This window comes from Scyliorhinus canicula, chromosome 6, assembly GCF_902713615.1.
Source record: "Scyliorhinus canicula chromosome 6, sScyCan1.1, whole genome shotgun sequence".
NCBI classification, from domain to species: domain Eukaryota; kingdom Metazoa; phylum Chordata; class Chondrichthyes; order Carcharhiniformes; family Scyliorhinidae; genus Scyliorhinus; species Scyliorhinus canicula.
Genome location: NC_052151.1, coordinates 164659793 through 164676968, shown reverse-complemented (window position 1 = coordinate 164676968; position 17176 = coordinate 164659793). Strand labels below are relative to the sequence as shown.

The 17176-nt window shown below is 43.2% G+C and overlaps 1 protein-coding gene across 5 annotated transcripts in view; it reads right to left on the bottom strand.

The window, feature by feature from the left end:
• dlgap2a (discs, large (Drosophila) homolog-associated protein 2a) overlaps positions 1-17176 on the bottom strand; it is a 1284003-nt gene that overhangs the window by 184676 nt on the left and 1082151 nt on the right. Inside the window, exon 1 of one of the 5 annotated variants that reach the window (XM_038800405.1) lies at positions 7177-7302. The exons of the other annotated variants lie outside the window; for them this stretch is intronic. Within the exon in view, the coding sequence (XP_038656333.1) occupies positions 7177-7288 (112 nt within the window). The 5' untranslated portion in view covers positions 7289-7302. Of the gene's footprint in view, positions 1-7176; positions 7303-17176 lie in introns of those variants that run through there. 5 annotated transcript variants of the gene reach the window in all.

Genomic DNA, 17176 nt, shown 5'->3' with positions numbered 1-17176 from the left:
CCCTCACCCCCACCACTTTGGACATAGCCTCGAAGAAGGCTGTCCAGTACTCCACAAGTCTGGGGCAAGACCAGAACATGTGGGCGTGGTTGGCCGGGCCTTTCTGGCACCGCTCACATTTGTCCTCCACCTCCGGGAAGAACCTACTCATACGGTTTCTCGTTAAGTGGGCTCTATGTACCACTTTTAGTTGCGTCAGGCTGAGCCTTGCGCACGTGGAGGTGTAGATCCTCTCTTATAGGAGATGGTCATTGCCTGGCACTTATGTGGTACAAATGTAACTTGCCACTCGACAGTCCAAGCCTGGATATTGTCCAGGTCATGCCGCATTTGGACATGGACTGCTTCATTATCTGAGGAGTCACGAATGGTGCTGAACATCTTACAGTCATCCGCAAACATACCCACTTCTGACCTTATGATGGAAGGAAGGTCACTTTTGCACAAGCGAACAACATTGCCTTGTGGAGAGAAACCGGGGCGGGATTCTCCGGTCCAGGAGTCAGCCAATGGAGTTTCCCATTGTGACCACCCAACGCCGTTGGGAAACCCACGGGCGTGGGTGCGCTGCCAGCGGACTGGAGGATCCCACCAAAGGAGAAACCCGCTACACATATTTCACAATTATTCTGCCAATGGCAGCTGTATTTATCATTTATTTAAAGTAACTTACCTTCCAAAATTGTTTTGCTGATTAAAGCTGAATTCTTCTGATCATGAACATTGACATGCACCATTTCAAGTGGAAAACAGTCATTCAACATTGGGCTTGTTCATCATCCACCATATTGGCAAAGCTAGAAACAGATTCATTCATGGCACAAGCCTGAAATGGGCGGTTGACTCTTTGCAGATGGAAAAAGGGGCTGCCCTGAATACTGAAGTGTTCAAGAAAACCTAGATAATCTGAGGTTTAATCGTACTGTTGCAAGCTACCAAAAACCTGAGCTTTTTAAAACAAAATACTCCAGCCTCCACGCAGCTCCCTCCCTTCTCGTCTCACCCAGTCCCCCTCTGCCTCTCACTCAATCTCTCCCCTCTAATCTCCGATTCCACCTGCCTTTCTTAGAACCGACTGGAGGGCAGCTGTCAGTGACAGTGTCCAGAATTGAACTCTCAGGATACCCAGGAGGTGAATGCAGAGATAGCTGGCCTCTTGTAGATAAGGCCCAAGTCCAAAATAGGACCTACATTGAACTTCAAGGAACAATCCCTTACCCACTCCTGCCAGCAGACTGTCATGAAAAAACTTTCTAAGTCCCTTGTTTTATTTTTGTCCCAAAAGATTCACAACATTTCCTCCAGCTGATTTATTGCACCAGATTCAGGAGAAAAATGTAACTCAGCACCAAAGACGGATTCCTGACTGTTTGAAAACCTCAGCTTCTATAGGTTAGAATAGACTGAAGCCTCTCTACCCATATTTCCCCCAAATTGTCCAGAAGTGTCTATGTAAACCTGTCATGCAGCAATTAAAGCTTTTCACCAGTGGAGGCACTATAATGCCTCTCCCACCTCCTCAGCCTGCATTGTAGAGAAACCTGTGTGTGCCTTCTTTGCTTCCTAAAATGAAATGTATTTTGCTATTTAACTAAAAAAAGTACAACATCAACTATTATGTAAAAATAATGGCAGAATATGTGACTTTGAAATTTGAACAAAATTACATCCTACACCTCTCTAGCCCAACTTGAACTAAAAACTACACTTCATTGGCCCATATCTTCCTGGATCCCCAGCGTCACATTTGGGGGTACCCCAATGATGCGCTGGGAAATCCCTCCAGGAAGTCCCATGTAAGGGTTTACCCGACAATTGCCCACAAGTGCTAACTGCTCTGTACAATTGCGCTGAGCTGGAACAGAAGTGATTTAAATTGTTAACCTAGAATAGTTCAGCCAGTTGTACCTTGATAGTTACTCTGAAAGAGTGAGAGGAAAATAAATCACTTCTAAGTAACTATTTGAAAAACCCAGACCCAGCCTCACATGGGTCACCCTCCCACACACACGACCCCCGGGGATCTGGCCCACCACATCCTAACATCACCCCCAACCCCCCCGGACTGACCCCTCTTACCTCTCTGTGCCCCAGTTACTCCATGTCAATGCAGCCAGGGGCATGCTTTGCTGCTCATGTCTCACCCAGGCTGAGTGAGGAAGGTTGGGCGAGACAAGGGACAGAGGCTTTGCAATTCCAGCGTGGGTAAATCCATCGAGAGTTGCATTCCGCCGGAGATTGCCACTCTGAGAAAGTTATAGGCCAATATATCTGCAACCTTACGGTGGATGGTTGTGCCTAGGTTAGTTAATTTTAAGGTCACTGTTAACCATCACCTACAGCCAGTTCCTCAGAATAGCCTTGATAATGTCACATACAAAACCACTGTGTTGGTGCTCATGCAAGCATTTCAACATATATAAGTATCATTTTCCATTGTATAGTTTAACCCCAAGTCCAATTTGGACAGCATAGTAATTAAAATAATGACTCTGTCTTAAAAGTCAAGGAATTCTGTGACATTTCCTGTACACAAGATAAAATTGCACAAGATTTTGTTTCTCTTAAAAGATTACACTGGCACCATCATTCTGCTGAGGTAACCATCTCAAAAGTAAAAGAAATGACTTTGACATGAATTAAACGGAAATCCTCGGTAGGCAAACTGGGTTGAAAGGAAATTAATCATGGGGGATAGGTGGATGGCACGGTAGTACAATGGTTAACACTGTTGCTTTACAGCGCCAGGTTCGATTTCCGGTTTGGGTCACTGTCTGTGCGGAATTTGTACGTTCTCCCTGTGTCTACGTACGTTTCCTTGGACTGTTCCAGTTTCCTCCCACATTCTGAATTCTTCCTCTGTGTACCCGAACAGGCGCCGGAATGAGGTGACTGGGGGCTTTTCACAGTAACTTCATTGCAGTGTTAATGTAAGCCTACTTTATTATTATTAAGTTTATTATTATTCAAGAGTTTAAGAAATTTATGTCCACTTAATGCCCAAATCATACTTCAGCTGGTATCCAGCAGCAGACAGTGCTATGCTGTATGTGCGTTCCGGTTTTCCGGGAGATATTTCTCATTCAAAGCCACTCAGTGCCTGATCAAGGACATGAGAGTGGCGGCCAGGGGGGCAGAGGCTGAGTGTCACAGCTGACACCTCCGCCCCCCCCCCCCCCCCCCCCCCACCCATCCTCTCAACCCCTACCCCTTGATTCACTTTCTGCCTTCACTTACCTGTGCCTCTTCAATCTGAGGCCTCTATGCATGTAGTATTGGCAGCAGTCACCATCTCGTCAGTGATGCTGCTATGCACAATAGGGCTGCTGGCAGCCCTCAGTGGGGTGGACTTCTGTCCTGGGTGCCTTAATCCTGTGGGAAGGCCTTTGCCAGCTTGTTAGAAAGGCCCGAGAGGCGTAAGTAGCAGGCCTTGCAAGAAATGTGATGAAGGGCTCTCGTCGTCTCTGCAGACAATGATCCAGGCCCATGCTGCCTCCAGAAGATTCCATCCAGAATCTCTGACAGTGCAGCAACCTCAGTATTGCACTCGAGTGTTTGCTTTTATTTTGTGCTCAAGTCTCTGAAGTGAGATTTGAACGCACAACCTTTTGACTCAGCAGCAAGACAGCTGCCAGGCAGCCATGACTAATACCTAAAATAATGGAATAGATTATCAGAAGTAAGATTTAAGATTGTGTGTGCAATGATAATTTAGTAAATTGCAGTCAGCTTGACTTTGCTTCTGAAGAATTTGCATTTCTATAGCAATTTTAGTGCGTTAAAATATTCCAAATCTCTTCACAAGTGTGCTATCAAACAAAATATGAAAGCAAGTCACATATGTAAGACAATATTGGGACAGATGATCAAAATCTTAGCCAAAGAGCTATATTTTAAGGACCATAATAAAGGAGGAAGGAAAGAATGAGAGACAGAAAGGTTTTGGAAAGGCATTCCAGAGCTTAGGGCTGAGGCACCTGATTGCACAATCATCACTGGAGGAACAATGAAAGTTTGGGATGTACAAAACACCAGGATTGGAGGAGTAGTTACAAAGTTGTTGTTTTTTCTCTTCTTCGGGGCAGCACGGTAGCATTGTGGACAGCACAATTGCTTCACAGCTTCAGGTTCCCAGGTTCGATTCCCGGCTTGGGTCACTGTCTTGCGGAGTTTGCTCATTCTCCCCGTGTGTACGTGGGTTTCCTCCGGGTGCTCCGGTTTCCTCCCACAGTCCAAAGATGTGCAGGTTAGGTGGATTGGCCATGCTAAATTGCCCATAGTGTCCAAAATTGCCCTTAGTGTTGGATGGGGTTACTTATGGGGATAGGGTGGAGGTGTGGACCTTGGGTGGGGTGCTTTTTCCAAGAGCCGGTGCAGACTCGATGGGCCGAATGGCTTCCTTCTGCACTGTAAATTCTATGAAAATCTCAGAGAGTTCTATAGCAAGAGGGAGCTACAATAAATAGGAAAGGGCATGGCCATGGAGAGATTTTAATTAGAATATTAGAATCAAGGAGTCTCTGGACCTGGGGCCAATGTAGATAAATGGGCATGGGATGATGGGTGAACAGGTTTTGGCCTGAGTTAGGATAGGAACAACCGAGTTTTAGATGAATTCAAGTATGTGAAGAATGAAGAAGAATGGAAGGCCAGCCAGGAGAGGATTGGAATACTTGAATCCAGGGTTTAAAATAAGTAATGGATGAGAATTTTTGTTGAGACAGGCAAGGAGTTGTGTGAAGTTATAAGGTGGAAGAAAGGGATCTTGGTGATGGAGCAGATTTGAAGTTGGACGCTCATCTCAGGATCAATTAGGATGACAAAGTTGTGAAAAGCCTAGTTCAGCCTCGCACACGGACCAGAAAGAAAGGCCTGAAGGCAAAGGCTTTTGTCCTCCCAATATCTAGTTGGTGGACATTTCTGTTCATCCTGGACTGGTTATGGAACAAGCAGCAGGATAAATCAAGACAGTGGAGGGGTCGAGGGAGGTGCTGATAAGATAGAGCTTGGTTCCATCAGTGTACGTATGGAAGTTAATGTTTTTGGTGGATGTTGCTGTGGGGCGGGGGGTGGGGGGGGGGGGGGGGGGGGGTGGGGGGGGGGGGGTGGAGAGAGGAGAGGAGGAGACCAAGGATAGATTCCTGGGGGGTGAGGTTGGGGGTGGGGTGGGGGAGGCAGAGTTAATGAATCCAACGTAGGAAGAAAAGTAATTGCAGATGGCTTTCCTGATTATGATTGGATAAAGAATAACAGATCAGGTGAGCACCATCCCACTCAGTTGAATATTGCAAGAGAGATATGAAGGAGGATGGTTTGGTTCATGCGGTAGAAGGCTGCAGATAGGTTGGGAAGGGTGAGGAGGGTAACCCTCACATAGGATGATAAGCCCACTTGCAAAATAGCATTTGACAAAGGTTCACAATAAAGTATATTAATTCAATTCAAATCTATAGTTTAGCATAAATTTTGCCAATGGGTGGCAAAAAGAAAACAATTGATAGGTAGGGAATGATTAATTATCAGACAGAATATGTCCAAGCCCGAGGAGTTATTCAGTGGAGTGCCCAGGTCTCAATTCAGATGCTCAAAATCACCAGGTTTGCAGTAGCCACAAAATTACTTCGATTAGCAGTGGGTTCAGAAGAGGCAACTCAAAAATTACACAATTAATAAGATAAAGTATTAAGTACAAAATAGTTACAGATGAAATAAAATGCCAGCAAATTTAATGTACTGCTCAAATGAAGGAAAAACAATGAATGATAATAAAATAACCAAGGACAAAGCCAAAGGAGAACAAGGAGTCATAGTGGCATTGATGCTTGGTATGGCTAACAAATCTAGAGTTAGAACCAACAGTGCCCATATAATGGTGAACTACATAGCTAGAGCTCAGCCAGACAACTTTGTGACAAACCATTCATTGCTCTGGTTGGACTGTACCTTGATCACAGCGTCTAGCTTTTTTCTTGATGACACAAGGGTGACATTCATCACCTGACTGCAGTACAAAGAATACCTAATGGGATGGTCTTGAGTGTCAATGTTCTGAGCTATCAGATCAGAATGCAGAGATTTGGGCTTCTCAGTATGGAAAAGAGATACCTGCAATGTGACCTGATAAATATAAGGTAGTTTTGTGAATAGAAAAGACAATTGTGGATGTTGACTTCAATTAAATCGAGGGAGTAGGTCAAGACAAAGCAAGTTCAAGCAAGTAATAGTAAATATGGAACTCATCAGGAAATCCATCACACAGAGAGTGATCAACAGATATATAACGCTTTGGGAAGACTCTAGATTTAGATTTTGCTGATGGATGAATTAAGATAGTCCAAACAGTGTTCCTCATCCATAATTTCAGGCTCAGAGTGTTGGTGCGTTTGCCTTACTATAAAAATTCATCCTGTTACATGTAGGAAGGTGAGGTATACAAAAACAGAAATTTAATTTTGCAATCATTCCCACTGTGCTCTAATGTGTGTCATACCTAAGGAGCTACAAACATGAAACAGAAAGGCACAAAAAAACAAACACTCTCAGGAAGCTAACTACAGGATCAAAAGTTTGAGCTTTGGTTCCCCCTATACGTTTCTCATCTAATTCAAATGGAAAACAAATAAGAGAATGCATAAGTGTTGATGATAAAGGCATAAATGGCCTCATTTCCATGAATGAGGTGACAAAAACTCTTGGTTTGGTCACATTTGCAGCACTGTTTTAGCTGCGGCTAGAACAGAGCGCAAGGATTTAGAAATTTGGCGCAAGAGATTTCTTAAAATTACTAGAAAACAATTTTGTCAATCTGAACAACATTAATTGGGTACAAAGTGCTATGGACGTAAAAGAAAAAATACAGACATCAAACACACCTCTCATGCTAATTCATGGTGAGTTTAACAGCAAGGTTTGAAGTACTGAAGACATTACTGTAAAGCTTTGACAGCACTGATGTGCCAATGTACCTACAGTGTACTTTTAAACCATGAAACACTAAATGATCACAGGCCTCCTTTTTCTCACCCTAAAGGCAGAAGATAGTTGCTAATGGCATTCAATTTAACTCTTTGTCAGGAAACAAATAACTTGGGCTTTGAAGTGATTCCTTAAGCAATTCAAAAGCGCTACAGCTGAGACATGGTGAGTAATAAATTCTGAAATTAAATAAAGGATCACCTTGTTCACACACCCTGACATATTGAAGTTGTTCCTGGGGGGCAAGTGAACCAGACGGTTCGATGCAAGGATCTGTACAGCTTTCGTGAGGACATTCAGGATGTATCAACATTTAGCACCAGTTGCGACCTTCTAGTAGAGAAATTGTGATGGTTAAAGGGCAAACAAATTAAACCAAAGAATACATAACTCATGATGGTTCTTCTGGAGTTTAGCGATCGTGACCACACATTCAGGTATATCACTAAGCAATGTGGATGCCAGATGTGAACTGAATTTGAATTTTGCAAAGATGACTTCTATAGATGAAAGGCCTCTGGTTACATATTAACTAGACCCAAATATGAAAAAAGACACCTGGGGAGGAGCCCCCACAGGGGAGGAGCCCCCACAGCACCTGTTGAACCATATTACAGTAAAAAGTCTAGCCTTTCAGGGGTGGAGAAGAGAAAATTTAAATTGGTTGAACGAGCAGCACTGCTAAGAGCATATACAATGACAATGGATCAATCTGCACTCCAGATTGCACAGTCCTATTGTTGCAAGAGGAAGGGCTGCAACAGAGCAATCACTATTAAAACAATTGTAAAGTACGAGGGAACAAATTCAAAATAACTCTAACTTCATTCATAATTATTTCAAGAAAAAAACCTCTGCAGACTATTAAAGCAAACTATTCTAAAAACAACAAAACAGTTTATAGATCACTTTTATGTTGTGTGTTTAATATGTATACAAAAGCTATTTGAATATTCTGTGTCTATAGTGTTGATTAACTGTCTTCTATGTTAGACTCTTGGGAAGTGTAATAGTCGCATGAGACCTTCCAAATACTTCTGTCTGAAGGTCAAAACCTGATTATGACTGATAAGGGAGCTGTTAAAAGTAATTAGACTGAAAAAATCATTTTAACAAATTACACATGGAAATCAGTTCTTACGATAATTCATCTGTTCGGAAGCTATCCTTGACAGTTGCATCCAATCACATCCATCTAATGTAATTGCAGCATTTATAACCAAAATAATTTAGCCATTTATCATAAAAGTTCTATCTGTAAGTGGCTGCACCATATGAGATGCCAAGACACAATGGGATCAGGAGGAGCTGCAGCACATTTGGCCTTGATCAACAGGATTTTCATAATGCCGCAGTTGTGAAAGGCTTTTTATTTACAGTTCCAGAACAAGTGCAAGCACTCCCACACAATTACTCTATTTCTTTTTATCTCAAGAACTGTCCCAATGTTAAAAGTAAATTGCATATATTCATTCCGGCTCTTGATGTGTGTATTTCACTCCCCCCAATCCTAACACTCACTGATGGTCTGAGAAAATAACTGCCTTCAACCTGTCATATCTGGACCATTATTAACATATACGTAGATTCCTTGGCTTCAAGATCTGCAAAGCTGTGTTTCTAGGAGGCAGTTAAAGTTGTTTCATAACTGACCATATCTGCCCCAACCTGGAGGAAGTTCCTGACCTTTCCTAAACACCTTCACCATTTAACGAAACAGAGTTTGGGAACTGTACGTGAAGGAGAGTTACTTTTTCAAACCACACACCTTCATTTTCAGGAAACCTTTGATAGTGTCACATTGACGGCTATTGGGAAAAGCAGAATTGCGAGGCCTTGGCAGCCAGATAGTGTGACTGCGACTAAACTAATAATTTCTCTGGCAGAGGTTCCTCAGTAATAGAAACAGATCTACATGAAACAAGGTCTTTGGCTGAGTTCCCCAGGAATCCATATCAAAATCATTGCTATTTCACAAATTTGCGATTCATTTTTAAAATTCATTCACGGAATTGGCTAGGCCAACATCTATTGTCCATCTCGAATTGCCCATGAGATGGTGGTGGAGATCTACCTTTTTGAACTGCTGCAGTCCATGCGGTGTAGGTACACCCATAGTGCTGTTTGGGAGGGATTCAAAGGATTTGGACATAAAGGAAAGGAGACATATTTCCAACAGGATGGCGAGTGGCTTGGAGGGGGACTTCCAAGTGGTGGTGTTCCCAGGCGTCTGAAGCCCTTGTCCATCTAGATGGTGTCAGGAATGTGAAAAGTTAACAAGATTAACAGTGAATTTGAGGTGAAAATAAAATAACAAACAAGTAACAAGAGTAACTGGCATAGAGGAATACTGAGATTCGTAACAAGATTAACAGGAGTCTTGAGACATTGAGGTACGAATGGCGATATCAGAAACATTGTCTGTCAGAGGTCAGTGGGGCTATACAAATGGTAACCCCAAAGCAAGGAATTTGAATGCGGTAGAATTCACAGAGGGAAATATCAAAGAGATTGAACAGTACAACTCATCAAAGAGGCAGGCTAGTTTTCATCCAACAGCCAGTCAGGTAGCTCTTTATGTGATCCGAACCATGGAGGCCTGTTTTGGCTAACATTTAGAGCCACAACAGATTGCAGTGACAGTTTTGTGCCTTTTCTGAACCAGGAAGAGGCATTTCCCAGATGCATCAACAAAGCGGTATTGTGTGGTAACTATTAACTGGATTTAACCGATAGAGTTACTACAATTGACTGTTGTTTGGGAAAAAGGGTATTTCAGTTGAGTTCAGGGAACGTGGGCATATTTTCAGAACAAGAAGTAACCTCAGAAAAACGGTGGGTTTAGTTATTCATATACTTAAGTGTCATGGTGCATATTAGTCTTTTGTCGTGTGTTTTTAAATTTTCTTTTACTGTAATAAATACTCTTTACTGGCAGAGCCTAACCTAGGCCTCAAAAAGACTATAGAAATAGTTTTGTCCCTGGAAAATACAGGGAATGGGATGCAAGGACTTAAAGGGATGATGGATAGTAGTGCCCCCAGGTTGTGGGGAGAGTGCTGGCAGAGAGAAGCCAGCATATCTGGGGATGGCACTTACATGCCTCACCCACCATCAACCCAACATTCAAAAAGGGCATCTTGGCATTTCACAAATGGCCGAATAACCCCAGAAGTACCCAGGAAATGTCCCCGGTGGTTCACAAGTGTCAGCCGCAGGGCTGCAGTAGATGCTGTCGAAGGGCATAACCCCAGCAAGGCTGCCAGAATCAGCAGTACAGGTGCCATCTATACCGGAAGCCAAAACCACCTCAGGTGCTTGCAAGAATACCAGCCCTCAGAGGCCGAAACAATGCACTTGTCACTACCAAGGTCTCCCAGATAGGGATAAGGCTGCTTGTCAATGGTCATTCCTTAGAGATGGAGGTGGATGCTGCCATCTCCGTCACTTGGGAGCAGACATTCCAGTGTCCCTGAACTGGTATTGTGTCTAAGGGACACCAGAGCCAAACGAACCACCGACAGGGAGAACGTTTGAAGATTATGGGTCCACCATCACCCTGGTAGCTTATGAACACTCATGGTCATGTGAGGATCAGAACCTAGTCTCATGGGCAGGGATTGGTTCCAGAAGATCCGACTGGACTGGCTGAAAATTTTTAAATTAGCGATCGGTGGATTGTACGAAGTTCTTAACAAATCCTCAAAGTATTCCAAAAGAGCCTCGGCAAAATAAAAAGAACGAGGGCCAAGATCTATGTGGATCCCAACGCCTTACCAAAATATTTCAGGGCTTGGCCAGTCCCATATTCTTTGCCTGCGCAGGTAGAGTCGGAAACTGAGCAGCTCCAAGGCTTTGGGATAATACGGACAGTACAGTTTGCAGAATGGGCTCCGCCAGTAGTCCCCGTCCTCAAGCCCAACAAGTCAGTCTGCCTTTGCGGAGATTACAAACATAAAGTCAACACAATCTCACAACTGTATCCAGTGCTGTCTATGGATAATTTGTATGCCAATGAGCCATGAGTACTGACAGCTCATACTAGATGAAATGTCTGGAAACTAATCGCACTTAACACTCACAAGGACCTTCCAATATCATCATAGAATTTACAGTGCAGAAGAAGGCCATTCGGCCCATCGAGTCTGCACCGGCTCTTGGAAAGAGCACCCTACCCCCTACCCAAGGTCAACACCTCCACCCTATCCCCATAACTCAGTAACCCCACCCAACACTAACAGCAATTTTGGACACTAAAGGCAATTTATCATGGCCAATCTACCTAACCCGCACATCTTTGGACTGTGGGAGGAAACCGGAGCACCCGGAGGAAACCCACGCACACACGGGGAGGATGTGCAGACTCCGCACAGACAGTGACCCAAGCCGGAATCGAACCTGGGACCCTGGAGCTGTGAAGCGATTGTGCTATCCACAATGCTACCATGCTGCCTCTACGGATCTCATCAGCTTGTGCCATCTTTCAGCACATCATGGAAAATATTCTCCAAGGGCTGTCTAGTGTGACAGTATATCTTGATGACGTATTAATCACAGGGGCCACCGAACAAGAGCACCTAACCAACTTGCAGGAGGTCTGGCAGTGATTTTCCAATGCATGTCTCAAGAGAGAGAAATGTGTATTCCAGGCAGGCACAGTGATCGACCGAGGTAGATAAAAAAGGCCTCCTCTCGTGGAGAATAAAGTTAAGACCATTAAGGAGGCGACGATTCCATGAAATACAATAGAGTTGGGATCTTTTCTAGGCCTAATAAATGACGATGGATAATTCATCCCACATTTGGCCAATGTATTGTCACCCCTGCAGATGTTACTGAAAAAAACATCAAAGGTAGTGATGGCAAGCACCGCAGGATGAAGTCTTTACAGACGTAATATAGCAACGGCCGTCCTCTAATATACGGCTCATTCTGACCCCAAAAAAGAACTAATACTGCCGTGTGATGCCTCTCCACGAGGAGTGGGTGCAGTCTTCTCATATCGATGAGACGATGACATGGAGAAGCCCATTGCCTATGTGTCCAGAACCCTGGTGGACACTAAATAAAGCATAAATATTAATTCCCAGATTTAAAATGAAAGAAACATATAATTTCCAAACTCAGTCATGAGTTTGCAAAACACAGAAGTCTGATAAGAACATTACATTTTTCCAAGGACAAGGGTTGAATCCATGGCAACGAGGAATAAGAATGAAGCATTGCATGATTCTCACGCCATTTGAGATTAGGGTAAATTACATTCCATGATTATGCGAGCTGAAACATTTTAGACTGTGTTGCCTTGTTATTAATAGATGGACAGCTTGCTATCAAATCAAATGTGTTTGAGCCTAACCCAAACCAATTAGGATTATATTGGGGTGTGATCGAATCGCTTAAGACAGATATGAAATAGTATATCCATGGACAATTTGGCCACAATTTTGTAGAGAGACAGAGAGACAAAGGAGTAGAGAAAAGTAGAGTAGAGGAAGAGTAGAGAAAGAGTAGAGAAAAGCGGGAGACAGAGAGAGAAAGCCAGAAAGTAAAGGAAGAGAATTAGAAAAGAGTTCTGTATTCATATTTCATTTTAAGACTTTGACTTCAGACTTTGACTTTTAAAGTTGTGTTCAGGCTATTGTCTCAGAAGATAATTCCTGTGATTCTTTGAAGAAAATCAAATTGTCTACAAACTACCTTTTAAATGATTTTCAAGTTGTAACCAATGAACTCCAAATAAAACAATTCTTATTTGCACCTGACAAGTTTTTAACTTGAATTTCTACTGAGTTTCAGCAATGTACAAGAACAACCGGTAACCCTGAATTGAATAAACTTCACAATCCTAAGATCCTTCAACTTGGCGTAGTCGGGTGGCTTCTACACTCGTACTAAAACAGCTAGATCCCTCTACACCTCGGAATTCAGCAGCCATTCTCAATTTAAGTGATACTCTGCTTTTTAAAAACAGTTTCTTCCCAAAGCAAACAACTTCATATTTTCCCACATTATATTCCATCTGCCAGATTCTTTCGCACTCACTCAACCTATCTACATGCGTCTGCAACCTCCTTATGTCCTCTTCACAAAATATGTTCCTACCTATCTTTGTGTTATCAGCTATTTCAGCCACCGTGCCTTCATTCTTCGGAACTAAGTAATTAATATAAATAGTAAAAAGCAGAGGCTCCATCACAGGCACCTGCCAATCATAAAATGACCCAGTTATGGATACCCTCTGTTTTCTGCCAGTCAGCCAATCTTCAATCTGTGCCAATATCATACCCCATACACCATGAACTTTTATTTTCCACAATAACTTTTGATGTGGCACCTTAGCAAATTCCTTCTGGAAATCCTAATACAGTACATCTATAGATTACCCTTTATCTACAGGGCACAGTTGTCCTTCAAAGAACTAAATTATTTTGATAAACTTTATTTCCCTTTCACAAAACCATGCTCACTCTTCCTGATTATCTGGAGCTCCGCAGCTATAACCTCCTTAATTATCAAATGTTTAAAGTGCCCAATTCTTTTTTTCCCAATTAAGGGGTAATTTTAGTGTGGCCAATCCACCAACCTGTGCATCTTTGGGTTGTGGGGGTGAGCCCCATGCAGACATGGCTTAATGATCTATTCCAACACCATCCCCATGACTGACATCAATTAAACTGGTCTACAATGTCCTGTTCTCTCCCTCCCTCCATTTTTGAATAAAGAGGTTACATTCGCTCCATTTCAGTCTGATTGGAAACTTTCCAGATTTTTGGAAATTTAACACAAAAGTATCTACAACTTCATTAGCCAGCATTTTAAGACCCGAGGATGAAGTCCATCAGGACTGATCAGCCTGCAGCTCCATCAGTTTGCTCAGTTCTGCTTCCCTAGTGATTGTAATTTCACCACGTACCCCTGTCCCTTCAATCTTTTGATTTATAGATATTACTGGAATATTTTCGTGTACGCTACAGGAAAGTCAGAAGCAAAATATGTGTTCATTTATTTCACCATTTCCTTATTAGATACTATTAGCTTCCCATTGTCACTCTGTAGTGAACCTGTACTTTGCTTGCACTTTTCCTTTTACAACAGCTGTAGAAAATGTCTACAACTTATGGATGGCAAGGTAGCACAGTGGTTAGCACTGTTGCATCATAGTGCCAGGTTCGATTCCCGGTTTGGGTCACTGTCTGTACGGAATCTGCACGTTCTCCCTGTGTCTGCGTGGGTTTCTTCCGGATGCTCTGGTTTCCTCCCACAAATCCCTAAAGATATTCTGTTAGGTAATTTGGACATTCTGAATTTTCCCTCCGAACAAGCGCCTGGGGCTTTTCACAGTAACTTCATTGCAGTGTTAATGTAAGCTACTTGTGACAATAGAGATTATTATATCTTGCTATTGTTTTTACATTTCTAGCTAGCTTCCTCTCATACTCTAATTTCTTTCTCTTGATTAACCTTTACGTCATTTTCTGCCAATTTCTATGTTGCACCAATCGTCTGACCTTTATTAGTTAGAGGCAGCATGGTTTTGTGAAGGTGAGGCCATGTCTCACGAACTTGATCGAGTTTTTTGAAGAAGCTACGAAGATGATCGATGAATGAAGAGCAGTGTATGGTGTCTACATGGACTTCAGTAAAGCCTTTGACAAGGTCCCCCATGGCCGACTGTTACAAAAGGTGAAGTCACAAGGGATCAGAGGTGAGCTGGCAAGATGGATACAAAACTGGCTCGGTCATAGAAGACAGAGGGTAGAAGTGGAGGGGTGTTTTTATGAATGGAAGGTTGTGACTAATGGTGTTCCACAGGGATCGGTGCTGGGACCTTGTTGTTCGTAGCATATATAAATGATTTAGAGGAAAATGTAGCTGGTCTGATTCGTAAGTTTGTGGACAACACAAAGATTGGTGGACTACAGATAATGAAGAGGATTGTCAGAGGATACAGCAGGATATACATTGGTTGGAGACTTTGGCGGAGAAATGGCAGATGGAATTTAATCTAGACAAGTGTGAGGTAATGCATTTTGGAAGTTCTAACACAAGTGCAAATCAAACAGTAAATGGCAGAACCCTTAGGGGTATTGACAGGCAGAGAGTTCTGGGCATACATCCACAGGTCAGTGAAAGTGGCAACGCAGTTGGAGAAGGTAGTCAAGAAGCAATGCAGCATGTTTGACTTCATTGGTCGGGGTATTGAGTACAAAAATTGGCAAGTCAGACTGCAGCTGCACAGAACCTTAGTTCGGCCATATTTGGCATATTGCGTGCAATTCTGGTCACCACATTACCAGAAGGATGTGGATGCTTTGGAGAGGGTACAGAAGAGATTTACCAGGATGTTGTCTGGTTTGGAGGGCTTTAGCTATGAGGCGAAGATGGATAAATCTGGATTGTTTTCACTGGAACAACGGAGTTTGAGGGGAGATCTGATGGAGGTTTACAAAATTATGAGTGGCATAGACAGAGTGGATAGTCGGAAGTTTTTTCCCAGGGTGGAAGAGTCAATTACTAGGGGACATAGGTGTGAGGAGGAAAGTTTAGAAGAGATGTGCAAGGCAAGCTTTTTACACAGAGAGTGGTGAGTGCTTGGAGTGCGCTGCTGGGCGAGGTGGTGGAAGTAGATACGATAGCGACGTTTAAGAAGCACCTTGATGAATACATGAATAGGATGGGAATAGATGGATATGGACCCCAGAAGTGCAGAAGGTTTTAATGTAGACATGCATCATGATCTGCGCAGGCTTGGAGAGCCAAAGGGCCTGTTCCTGAGCTGTACTGCTCTTTGTTCTTTGTTGCTCCACTCATCTTTACACGTATGACGATATGATCTATTCAACCTTGCTGCTAACCATTACCTTAGTGATGGCCAGCCTAATGATGGTGACTTAAGGATGGTAACAATGATGGTACCCTTCAGAGTAGCACCAACCACCTCTGTCTATCTGCCAACCTATCCTGAATGAGAAAGGGGAGTTTGTCAGTGAGTGTGGAACAATGTGGCTGTCATGGTCGATTAGTTGGTAGTGTGTGCATGACATAAGATGGGGTGTGAAGCTTGCAACAGTCAATCTGTGATGGTGAGTTGGAATTATGAATGTTAGGCATAATTGTTGATTGATAGATTGTCGGTTGGTGACTGATGAATGCATGGTTGAACAGTAGTTGAGGTTTGTGGTCTGGTTGCTGGATGTGGCATTTTAAAATACTTTAACTGACCTTGATCACGCTACTGTGGGCAGCACAGTGGCATAGTGGTTAGCACAGTCGTTTCACAGCGCCAGGGTCCCAGGTTCGATTCCTGGCTTGGGTCACTGTGCGGAGTCTGCACGTTCTCCCCGTGTCTACGTGGGTTTCCTCCGGGTGCTCCAGTTTCTTCCCACAGTCTAATGATTGCTGTTTAGGTGGATTGTCCTTGCTAAATTGCCCTCAGTGTCCAATAAAAAAAGGTTAGGTGGGGTTACTGGGTTACGGGGATAGGGTGGAGGTGTGAGCTTAAGTAGGGTGCTCTTTCTAAGGCCCAGAGCAGACTCGATGGACCGAATGGCCTCCTTCTGCACTGTAAATTCTATGATTCTATGATCACAAAACAGCACAGCTCCTCAGGGCTTGATTCCAGGCATTGACCGCCACAACTATATAGTCCCACATCCTTTTGAAAGTTTATATGAAGGTTGTCCTGACCCCTGTGAATACAGCACACCTCTCCTCCTCCTCTACATCCTTGACTATGGCGCCCAAGACAATGCCAGCAGATCTCGGAGCTCACTGTCTTCCATATTGTGCCATTATTACGTTTTTTTGCATGTCAGAATGAATTCCACATTGACTCAGAGCACTTATTTACCTCCGCTTTGTGAGTTGCAGGCTGCTTTTGAGCATTGGAGGCTAACTTTAACTGGTGCTAGCCTCTCATTATTTTAGGTTGCTGAGGTGTGCAGCAGCTCAATGGCACAATCACACTTGGTTGCTTGCTGAAATCTCGCTAATTAGTAGGCATCAAAGAAATTGGGATGCTGCCTGCATTAGAAGTGGGACTAATCCCACATTGCAATTTTGCACCTCTTTTTGGGGAATATTGAATTTAGCTCCTTAAATTTTACAACATTTTTGAGAGGGAGAAGCGTGAGTCACAAAGCAAGGTTTTAATATTAAATAAGGTCATCTTCAAAAGAATGGCAAATGAATTAAGCAT